This window comes from Podarcis raffonei, chromosome 10, assembly GCF_027172205.1.
Source record: "Podarcis raffonei isolate rPodRaf1 chromosome 10, rPodRaf1.pri, whole genome shotgun sequence".
NCBI lineage: Eukaryota > Metazoa > Chordata > Lepidosauria > Squamata > Lacertidae > Podarcis > Podarcis raffonei.
The window spans coordinates 73924371-73936526 of NC_070611.1; the positions used below are offsets into that span (position 1 = coordinate 73924371).

Consider the following 12156-nt stretch of genomic DNA (forward strand, 5'->3'; position numbering starts at 1 on the left):
GGAGACAGGGCAATGGAGGTGTGTCTTTCGCTTCCTGTCGCCTGGGAGGGAAGTCAGGAACTCAGCATATTCAGGGGCTTCACGAAGCAAAGCTTTCTGCCAGCAGCTTCCAGGCAAATGAGGATCCTGGAAACACACACTGTGATTCTTGGTGTGTTGCCATATCAATTGTTTTTGAAAGGTTATCATGATGTGGTCTAGAAACCAGTTTGGACAATATATCGCCCAGCCCTAATCCTCATTGACCACCATCAATCCAGACAAACGCTCTCCCCTTCTCTATCAAAAGGCACTTTACATCTTAGATCATAATCACATTGTTTGACATTGCCTTCAATATTTTATTACGATAGAGTTTTACACATAAAAAACCAGAACTTCACATACACAACATGTGTCAAAGACTGATTTCCTCCTGAGTTCATTTCTGTGAAGAAAAGAGTGGACTCTGAGAGGAAGACCTCCAACACTCCATACATCTAAATGGGTTCTTACATCTGAGAGTCTCTGGGTTTTCCTTAAACACTCCATTGTAAATAAAGCACTTTTTGCAATCTTTTCATTTAAACTGCTTCTCCTCTTTGAGTCTGTTGATGGTTTGTAGGGTTCTTCCTGTCCATGAATCTGTTGATTTAGAATTTCCACCAAGACTGAACCTCTATCTACTTTCCTGATATTTATAAGGTTTGTGTTTTGTGTGAGTTTGTTCACATAAATCAAGGGTTCCACTCTGACTGGAGCTCCTTCCACAGTCCACACATTTAAACAGTTTCTCCCCTGTGTGTCTGCTGATGTTTTCTAAGATTTCCACTCTGACTGAAGCTCTTTCCGCACTCCATACATTTAAACAGTTTCTCCCCTGTGTGTCTGCTGATGTTTTCTAAGATTTCCACTCTGACTGAAGCTCTTTCCGCACTCCATGCATTTAAATGGTTTCTCCCCTGTGTGAGTCCGTTGATGTTTTCTAAGGTCTCCATTCTGACTGCAGCACTTTCCGCACTCCAGGCATTTAAATGGTTTCTCCCCTGTGTGAGTCCGCTGATGTTTTTTAAGTGTTCCATTATCACCAAAGCTCATTCCGCACTCCATGCATTTAAATGGTTTCTCCCCTGTGTGAGTCCGCTGATGTTTTCTAAGTTTTCCATTATCACTAAAGCTCTTTCCACACTCCATACATTTATATGATTTCTCCCCTGTGTGAGTCCGTTGATGTATATCAAGGTGTCCACTCTGACTGAAGCACTTTCCGCACTCCATGCATTTATATGGTTTCTCCCCTGTGTGAATCCGTTGATGTGTTCTAAGGTTTCCATTCTTACTGAAGATCTTTCCACACTCCATACATTTAAATGGTTTCTCCCCTGTGTGAGTCCGTTGATGCGTTTTAAGTTTTCCATTCTCACTAAAGCTCTTTCCGCACTCCAGGCATTTAAATGGTTTCTCTCCTGTGTGCGTCCGTTGATGTATATTGAGGTGTCTACTCTGACTGAAGCTGTTTCCACACTCCATACATTTATATGGTTTCTCCCCTGTGTGAATCCGTTGATGTGTTCTAAGGTTTCCACTGATACTGAAGCTCTTTCCACACTCCATACATTTATATGGTTTCTCCCCTGTGTGAGTCCGTTGATGTATATTGAGGTCTCCACTCTGACTGAAGCTCTTTCCACACTCCATACATTTATATGGTTTCTCCCCTGTATGTGTCCGTTGATGTGTTCTAAGTTTTCCATTATCACTAAAGCTCTTTCCGCACTCCATACCTTTAAATGGTTTCTCCCCTGTTGGAGGTCGTTGATGTGAACTATGTGTGCTCATTCATTGAAGCATATTCCACATTTCACACATTTTAATGTCTATTCCTAATGAAACGAAAGGTGCCCCATTCACTGGAGTTCTGACTGTCTTCATCTCCTTCTTCAGAGTGGGAGGAAAGGAAATCCTGTTTGGGTTTCAAGGAAGAGAACTAAGGGAAGGGGAACACATCAAGCTCCATTAGCACCTTCTCCTATTTCAACGTCTCCTACATTCCCCCACCTCCTACCCATGTTCCTAATTTTTAGGAGATGAAGTTGCAATGTCATTAAATGATAGTAATTCATTAGCAACTTTCATAATCCTCAATCAAAGTTAATAAAGCAGCATGATTTTTAAAAGAATGTACTGTCTGATCTCGTGCCCGTCTTCTGATACAGAACTATCCTAAAATGACACTTTAAAGGTGATATTCAGGACTTCCGGGTTAGCACCATCGGCAATGGCGGAATTTCTCTGATCCAGAGGAACCCGCTCCGCGAAAATCGGGTCTTGCCGCCGCAGCGAAGGCGGAGACCCTTTAAAAATCCCAGGCGGAGGAAGCCTGGGAACGTGGGATTTGGCTGACACCAGGAGCCCCCCCAGCCACAGGGAAACCCCTTTTCGGGGGTTCCGAAGTGATGTGGGGTGAGCGGGGCGGTGTTTCGAATTGACTGCTATTTTTACGGAGTGAAGCCACACAGCCGTTGCCGGAGAGCGCTGACTTTTTCTTGTGGACAATTGGATTTCAAACAACAACCCGTGAGTAGAACGGAAATTGGACTTTTAAAGTATTTTTAAATTGGCACCGATCGGGGAATGTCCAAACAGGAAGTCCGCCTCCCCTTTCTGTAAATAAACTGAAGCAAAGAACCTGTCAACTAAGGTCGTGGAGTTTTATGTAAAGGATTTTAATTCTACTGATTGAAATTACCATCAATTTTTCTTGGAAGCAGGGGAGCCTGCAGGAGAAGGACAAAATTTGGGATTTGAAGTGCCACTTCCCTGAACCCGGGAGTGGTCCGTGAGAGCCCATTGACGATGAATAGATCAATTTGACAGCTGTCAAGTTAGCTGTCAAGATACAAAAGAGGACTTTGTTTCTATTGTCTATCTTTGTTACAAGCTTATGTTTAAAACGAAGGAAGGACTGTTACAATTTAACGTATGGGACTTTTGGGTCTGTGCTGAAAGGAGTGAAAAGGAACTTGAATCCCTCTAGAGGGAGCTTTGGGACATTGTTTTAAGGAGCAGCTGGGAAATTGTTTTTTGACCTTGGACTGTTTAAGGATGGCGGTCGGGAAGGAAATTGAGTCTGAATTGAACAGGACATTTTTTCTCTTGGGAAAGCTGCAAGACCAGATAAATGTTTTGACTACTAATGTTATAACTTTGGGAACAAAAGTGGGTATTAGTAAAGAACTCGATAAGAATTCGGCACAGGAACCTCCTTCAACTGAACAAACCGGAAAATTTGAGAAGGAGAATTATGTTGTGATTGAAGTGAAGAAAGGGGGAGCTGTAACCCTACAGATGCAAATGGTGAACTACAATTTGAGGCCTGACATGATGGCAACAAGGAGAAGCAAATTTTTGGAGATGGAAGCCTGGCCTGGTTTGGAAAATGAAAGATGGAGAGATCACTTTATGTGGAGATCAGATGGCCTTTGGATTACAAATCTGAGCCAGGTGGAGGTTGGAGTTTCGGGGGCCTTTGGATTTGAAAGGAGCGTGAAACAAGATTTGGAATATCCTATAGGCTCTATTTTTAACCATGGAAGTTTGGCAGGAAGGAATATGATTACCGTTGGGTTGGAGCTTCCCCGAGATCTGGTTTTCAATACCAAAGACTATCAAAAAGACCGGCAGAGGGGACATGAAAGAGATTTAAGAGCCTCGGATTTAAGATCTCTGGGTTGATGGCTTTACGAGATTGATGGACTTTTGCTGGGGACCGAAACCGGGGAGGGGATCTGGTGGAAGGAAATTGGGAATTTAAAGTGTATATAATATAATTTGTTTTTTGTTTTCTTAATGAGAGATGGGAAATTCGTGGAATGGAATCTTTTTTGACCTTAGGGAAACGTCTTAAGAATAAGTATAGATATATAGGTTTGGATGAGAGTTAAGATTGGATAAAGTAAAAGTGGATGGTTATTTGGTGAAAGAAAGAATGGGAAATTATAGTATAATAAGATAAGATATAAGGATAAAAATAAGATGAAGGACTGGTTGGAATATTTATATGAATTAGAATATAAAGAGGGGAATTATAGTATGTTAAGATAAATTATTGGGATTAAAATAAAGCTGGAAGGATTTGCTGGAATATCTAATTGAATTAGAATACAAAAATGGGAGGTGTGAGGAAGTCAAGAAAATAAGTGGATGTAAGTAAGTGAGTTAAAGGTTTGACTTGTTTTTTATTTGTTTTTCTCTTTTTTTGGTTTTTGGATGTGTATTGTTTTTCATTTTTTTTCTTCATTTTTGATTGCTCTTTTTTTCCTGTAACCTTTAAAATCTTAATAAAAATTTATTTTTTTTTAAAAAAGGTGATATTCAAGGCAAATAGATAAACTGTACTTAGTGGAATATGTAGTACCTTGAATAAGTAGTATTAATTTATTTATGGCCTGAAGATATGTTATTTCTAGAGACGAATTTATTGCGGTTCTGTCTCAAATATCATAATTATACGATGTCTTGGGGTGTTAGGAGAGCATTAGTTCCTTTGCTGGCGGTCATGTCATGCTCCTTATGGGGCAATCTATCCATCAATGGTCCCCAACCTGCACTCAGTTCTCACCCGTGGCTTCCAGAAGCTGTCAGGATAGAATAGGGGTCACAATCCCAGGAACAGTTTCAACCGGCCGGCTAAACCAGGTGAGGATACCTGATGGGTCTCAAATCCTTGGTGGGTTGGGGAATTCTGCTGCAGGTGAAGGCAGGCCCTGGTGGATGGAGAGGATGAGAACAACAGTGAATCCCACAGTCAGGAAGGCAGATTCTGCCCATACTGCAGAGGAAAGTGAAGGGCAGATGGAGCTCGTCAACCTGGGAAGCGAGGTCCTCGAGAAGGAAAACTGTGGTCCTAAACCTTTGCTGCCTGGTTTTCTTTAGGAAAAGAAAAGTCTCTAAGAGGGTTGGATGGTGTCCTGTACACCTCCTTCCAGCCACTCCTGCAGCCAAGTTGGTGCCTAACGTACTGCTCTGCTTTCCTTGGGACCATATAAGCCAGGCTGAGAAGGGGCTCTTGTTGTCTAGGCAGCCCTGAACCCCCAAACACACTGTCCACACTTGCTGTACTGCTAACACAGCAGTTTCAGGCAGCAATGAACTCAGACCTGTGTAGCAAAATCTCTCCAATGTGAAATATGTAAAACAGAAGTGCTATTTATATCATACATCAATTAAAAAGTATTCAGAATATTTGTCTTTTGAAGAAAAGGCCACCAAGTATCCGATGGCCCCTTCAAAGCTAATGAAAGTCTTGTGCTTGGAGCTTTTGGGGGTGCAGGACCAGGAAAGCTTCTGCCACCATTATCCTTCCAATTGGGATTCAGGCCTCATCATGGGACTGAAATTGCCCTGGTTGCGCTGTTTCCTGGTTCTGCTGGATCTCTCAGCGGCTTTGGAGACCTTTGACCATGGTATCCTTCTGGACCCTCTAGGGGAGCTGGGGGCACTGCTGTGCAGTGGTTCCCCTCCTTCCTCCTGGGCCATGTCCAGAAAGTGGTGTTGGGGGATAAGTGTTCAGACCCCTGGGTGCTCACTTGTGGGGTGCCTCAGGGCTCTGTCCTCTCCCCATGCTTTTTAATATCTATATGAAGCCGCTGAGGGAGTTTTGGCTGGTGTTCACACGCATGTGGATGATACCAGGCTCTTCTCTTTTAAATTGGAACCAGTGAAGATGAACCAGTGAATGCCCTGTGTTGGTACCTGTAGGTGGTTTGAGGATAGATGGTGGCTAACAGATTGAGGTTAAATCCTGACAAGACGGAAGCACTGTCCCTGTGGGACAGGTGACAGGCAGACCCTACCAGCCTGCACACTGTCTCACTAAAGTGGTGCATGCTCTGGTTATCTCCTGCCTGGACCACTGCCATGCGCCTCTACGTGGTGCTACCTTTGAAGGTGACCCAAAAACTGCAACTAATCCAGAATGGGGGAGCTGGACTAGTAACTGGGAGCTGCCACCAAGACCACATATCATTGGTCCTAAAGGATCTTCCCTGGCTTCCAGTGTGTTTCCAAGCACAATTCACACTGTTGGTGCTGACCTTTAAGTGTCATGGCTCCATTTTTCAGAAAAAGAAAAGTGTTGATCTAATGCATACAGATCATTCTTGGTCTATTGGTTCAAGAAGGTTCTGGTGGTTTTACTCTTTGTGATTCAAAGCTGGCGCACCCTGTGTGTTGAGCCTCCAGTCAGAGATATTGTCTATCATGAAAATGGGTCCTTTGACTGGGAAGATTCATGCAATCACTATCACCGGATGCTGATGGGTTGTATCTCAGCTTGTCAGTCACTCTGACACTACCTAAAAAGAATAAGAGGAACAGAAATGCTTTTGAGGTGCACCTTCTATATCAAGCCTGAGAGCCATTCCATGGACTCTGCACCCCTGTTTCTGATGACAGGTGTACATTATCCTCATCCTCAATGAACCAGGCAGAGGAAAAGACAATAAAGATGGAAGCCTGAGAGAGAGGAAAAATTTTCTGGCTGCTTCCTGGGTGGGATTGCGGAAACAAAGAGCCGCTTCTGAGAAGGCCTCCCCCCTCCGCTCTTCCTCTCGGGATTTCCTCTCCTCTCCAGGGGACCAATGGTTGGACTGGGCAGAAGCGCTGCGTCTGGGCAGGGGCTTATGGGGGCGGGCAGAGGATGGAGCTTGCAGGAAGGAAGGGGTGGGGGGACAGGACCCCCCACTTTCCAGGGATCCCTCTTTGGTCGCCTTGAAGGGGGGGTCGATTCCTGGGCCGCAGGGAGAAGCCAAGGTGGCCGCTCTGGAGATTCCCCGCGGGCGCCACGATGGAGACGTCTCCCCAAGGACTGGTCTTCCTTTCTCTCTCCCCGCCCCCACGCCAATGCTGCCCTTCCCCGCCCCAGGGATGCTCCCCCCGACTTATTCGACCCCCTCCCTCTTTCCCGGAGTCTCCCCTGCACCCAGAGGCCGACTTGGCGGGGCTCACCCCTCGCCCTGCGCGCCCCATCTCTCCATCCAGAGGACTCCCCCCGAACACGAGTCACAAGGGGGTCTCTATCCAGGGGTCTCTCGCGCCCGTTAACCCTTTCATGGCCCGCCTTTCTCCGTGCAGATCCCACAGGGCCCCAGGGATGCCTGTGCGGGGGAAACGGGGAAGGAGGCCTTCGTGGGGACCCCCTGGGTGGGGGCCCCATGTCCGCCGCTGCCAAGGCGCCTAAGGGGCCCACGAAAGATGCTTTCGGGAGCTGGCGGGGGTCTCTGGGTCCTTTTCTCCCCTCCCCCCGCAACCATATTACCTCTTTGTCCTCGCTCCAGATTCTCCTTTCCTTTCCTGCAATATCCACGGGGGGGGTGTCCCCCCCCTGCCGCCTCTCCTCCCCTTTCCGAAAGCGCGCGCCCCTAGAGCTACGGCGCAAATCAGCAATCCGGAGCAGAAGCTCCACTTCCGGGAGAAGCAGGCAGTTTGGGAGGGGGGCTCATCCCCCCCCCATTCACGGAACAGAGGTCGGATGGCGAGGAGGAGGAGCAACATATTGGGGAGGGGATTTGGGGTTGTGGGGGCGGGGTGGGAGAAGGATGTGCAGGGAGGGGAGGGAAAGAATTGAGCGGGGGCGGGGAGGAAGGTTTGTCCCCCCCCCTTCCACCTGTATATCAGGAGAGCGGGGGAGGGGCTGATCCCGCAATATAATTACAAAGTGGGTTCCCCCCCCCCAATGTTTACATTGCAAAATCCTTCCCTCGCCCACCCCACGCCACGAGCCGTGCGTCCGTGCTTTAGGTATTGGTGCTCTTCAAACCAGGATGGGGGGACAGTTATACGACTCCCCCAAAACCCCAAGTCCCCACCACAGCCTCTGACTAAGGCCAGGACAATGACCATTTGCACAGGCACCTTCAATGCACAACAGCAAAGAGGCTCAGAGAAGCATCCTATACAATTGTAGCAAGAAGCGGATACCATGAATCGGACTGTTTCCTCCGACTCTCCAATACTGTATAGAAAACTGTAGAAACGTCAAATAATAGCCAAGTCAACGGTTTGACCGATTTCCTGGTTTCCAACGCCTGATGACTCATCTGGAATTGGGGGATCCAATTCATAATCCAGAATCCCTTAGGAGGCAGGAGGCGATCAAGGGCAGCACATGCCCCAGGCAGAAATCCATCCGGATGGTGGATTGAATCCTGATGCATTCAGAGGAGAAGCGCAGGAAAGCCTTGCAGATAGGGGGATGTGTAAATACTATTATGGTTCTTTGGGAAGAGGGTAGTTAAAAGGTGTGGGAAATTGGGGTTCTTGACAGGGCTGGGTGACGGGCTCATGTTTCTAAATTCCAAACACTCCTACTTTGTGACACATTTGTGATGTATGGATGATGCTGTGAAAAAATGTATTGTGGGAAATGGGGAGAGGTCTTAAAAGTTCATGCAACCATATGCAATTGTTGTAAGAATTTTAAGGTCTAATATATATATAAAATAAATGTTCCAAGCAAGGAAGCACAGAAAATTTCTGGAACCATTTTCTCCCTCCCAAATTCTCTGCAAGGTCAAAGTGGGAAACCTGTCCATTGTCTCTTTGTGCACAAATCCTGTCTTAAGGGCACATTTAAGATATGAATAGGGTGAGCCTGTAACATGGATTCAGGAACTGAACAGCTATCATAACAATAGAGTGGCCAGGATGCCCAGGTATTCCAATCAGGTAACTTGGCAGACAGGAGAGAAACACTGCACTCAGATTTCTGTTGTAGTCCACCCCTTCTCTCATGTAGGTATGATGTCTTGGGGGTGGTCTTGGGCTACACACCTTCTGTGATGTATTTATGATTTTTTTGGGGGGCGGTCTTGGGCTCCAGGGGGGCAATTTCAAAATGTCTTTATAAGGGCTTGCACTACTTTGTTAGAGGTCCTCCTCTCTCCTCCCTGTGGGGGGAACACCCTGTTGCAACAGCTTCAGTAAAGATCAGGCTTACTAGCTGCTTTGCTTCTCAATATTCTCTGGTTGGCCTCTGTTATTTCCTCCTACCAATAGAGAACCTACAAAAGGACCCTATATGGGCTCTTGGATACCCCATAAGGGATAAAGGAGCAGCTTCCCACCCCTCATAACACAACCAAACAATCTTTGTGTTTGAACCTTGTTTCAACAAATAAAGATCAGGTCTGCTGACCGCTGTATTGCATATTTAACATGGCTGGAGACTCCTTCTTTTGCTGACCAGAGGGACCCCCGGGGATTGACACCCTGATGAGCTGGGCAGCGGAGTAACTCTGCACCCCAGGATTTTTTGCTTCTCCCTGCATTTCCACCTGAGCCTCACCCCCTTACCTAAAAGACAGACACAACACAATGTGACAGGAGTGTGACTCCTGCCCTCAGCAAACAAAATAGCTGACTCCCCACCCCCAGAACTAAGCAACCCTGGGATGCTGAGGTCCCCCAATCCTTGAAATGAAAAGGGGGGAGGCTCAGGAAACCTTCAGGGAGCAGCAAGGAGTGGGGTGCCCAGGCTCCAGAAGCTCCTTCTCGCGGATTCCTCCACTCCACGCCACTCCCCACCGCAAGCCGCCTGCCTCCCCATCACTCCCATGGCTGCTTCACAAGTGTGGGGAAGCTGTGGCCCCTCCGCCTGGAGCTCCAAGTTCCTTTAAGAGCCCAGCGTTGCACAGGGCAGGCTCACCTGCAGCAAAACACACCGCAGCTTCCCTGGCAGTCTGGAGCCAGGCTGGGGAGCATCGTGGGGACCCCATATAAGAATATATATAATGATTTCTTATTTATCCCCCGCCCATCTGGCTGGGCTTCCCCAGCCACTCTGGGCGGCTCCCAGCCCAATACTAAACACACAATACAGTGGTACCTCGGGTTACATACGCTTCAGGTTACATACGCTTCAGGTTACAGACTCCGCTAACCCAGAAAAAGTGCTTCAGGTTAAGAACTTTGCTTCAGGATGAGAACAGAAATTGTGCTCTGGCGGTGTGGCGGCAGCAGGAGGCCCCATTAGCTAAAGTGGTGCTTCAGGTTAAGAACAGTTTCAGGTTAAGTACGGACCTCCGGAACGAATTAAGTACTTAACCCAAGGTACCACTGTACGGCATTAAACATTAAAACACTTCCCTAAACTTCCCCAGAAATGTGCCCCTAGAAGAAATGTGCTTCCCCAATCAGAGGCAGCCGTCCTTCTCTGGTGCTCAAGTGCTGCCAGTGGGCTTCCCAGAAGAGGCCCCTGCTTGGTCCCTGGGAGGACAGGGCCCCCCGTGGGCCTGATCCTGCAGGGCTCACCTGATGTTCTAATGCAGGTGAATCCTCCTTTGTCCTTCAGGGAGAACAGAGTTTCCCAAATTTGGGTCACCAGCTGTTTTTGGACTACAGATCCCACCATCCCAAGCTAGCAAGACTAGGGATGAAGGGAATTGTTGGCAGGCCATGCAGGTGGCTCTGGCAAGTGAGCCCAGCTGCATGGGACCAGGGTGGGGGGAATTCCTTCAAGGATTCCAGAAGTGGCCATCACCTTTGAGTATAGGGGTCAGTGCCCCTATTCCTCCAGCAGGAGCGATTGTGGGGCTTCCTCGCCCTCTTCCATTCAGCTCCGCCATTCCCAAAGGGCAATTCTTCTTCAGCCATTGTGGGAGCAGACGGGCTGGAAGCTGAAGCGGCTTCCCTTGGAGTAGGCTTTGCTTTGCTTTCTGCTGACCTCAGTGTCTTGGATTGTGGCCAGGTTTCCTCTTCCATTTCCCTCAATGCTGAGCAGTGTTGGATGTGTGGGGAAGCAAAATTCACCCCATAACTTTTCCGCAGGGTTCCCTCTGCAGCACAAAAGGATGGGAGGAGGGAGGAACACGCAGTAATAAATGGAGACTCCAATAAATGGAGAGAAGAAGAAAGTGGAGTCCCCTATAGATCAGTATTGGGACCCGTGGCTTTTCAACAGATAGGAGTGAGCAGGGAGGGGGCAAAGTTTGCTGGTGGCAGTAAATTGTCCAGGATTGTTCAAACAAAGAGAGATTGCAAGGAGCTCCAAAAAGAGCTCTCCAAACGGTGTGATTGGACAGAAAATACAGCTCATTGTCAAGAAAATTAAAGTGATGCATGTTGGGGGGCAGGGAAACACGATCTTAATATCATGTGCAGGATCATGGGGTCTGAACCGGGTTTCTCTGTGTGCTCTAGGAGACCAGGGGAGAGGGGAGCTGGTCGCAGCAGGAGGGGGGGTCTCCCTGGATGCTTCAGCAGCCGGCCTCCTCTGGGTCTTCTGGCCCCCTCCCCTCCTCCCTCTGGGTCTGAACTGCTCTCTGCCCCAGCCTCTTCCTGCTCACCAAACCCGGTTTCCTCCTCAGCTTGCAACACCTTCCCTCCCATTCTGCTCCCTTTTCTCCATCTTTCTGCTCATTGCCATCCCACCACCAGTCCACAGGATCTGAGCCTTCTTCCTTTGTGGGTCTCCCAGCTGGTGCCTCCCCCCCCCTCCCCCAGCCAGTCCATGACAGCAAAAGCAGCCATAGCAGTAAAATCAGTATGATAGTAATATACACTCTGGCAGGAAAACTCCCTAGCAGCATGATTGAATAACTTCTTCTGGGAATATGGGAAAGTACTATCTTCTCCAAACTCCAGAATAAGCACGACTCTGGGGTTGCTCCATGGGGTTCATGAGTGAAGATGGGCCCCCCAGGAGACTTCCCTCATACCTGTAGCCCCTCCTTCCCCATCCTGCAAATAGGCTTGGGGGGAAATCTCCCATTCAATTTCAGTATTTCAAGTTTTTTTCAGAATGTGTAGTGGGCAGGGATGAAGTTCTGTTAAATAAGTACTGTTTGGAGATCATGCAGTGGTGGGGATGACAGAGCTTGGTGCAAAAACCATCTTGCATGCTGGAGCAGAGCAACTCCAGGGCATGAGCCAAGCATCAGCGGGGTAGGGGTCACGTGTAGAGCAAGTCCCACACTGACATCAAAAACACACATAGAGGCAGCAGGAATTCTTCAGTAATAGTTTACTGAGCTTTCAAAGCATACAGTTCTCCCTGGGTCCCCAGTGAGGCACAAAACTTTGCTCCTGAGAGCAAATCCAGTTTCAGCAGTAAAATCATACAGCACACAGGATATCTAAGTCAGGCAGACACACCGGCAGAAGGGAGCAAGGGAGGAA

The 12156-nt window shown here is 47.8% G+C and overlaps 1 protein-coding gene across 1 annotated transcript in view; it reads right to left on the minus strand.

The window, feature by feature from the left end:
- The window catches only part of LOC128422530 (oocyte zinc finger protein XlCOF6-like), a 33172-nt gene that overhangs the window by 9190 nt on the left and 11826 nt on the right, over positions 1-12156 (minus strand). Inside the window, exons 2-3 of the mRNA XM_053406624.1 lie at positions 11697-11786; positions 847-1804 (exon numbers count right to left, since the gene is read on the minus strand). Of these exons, the coding sequence (XP_053262599.1) occupies positions 847-1804; positions 11697-11749 (1011 nt within the window). The 5' untranslated portion in view covers positions 11750-11786. The remainder of the gene's footprint in view (positions 1-846; positions 1805-11696; positions 11787-12156) is intronic.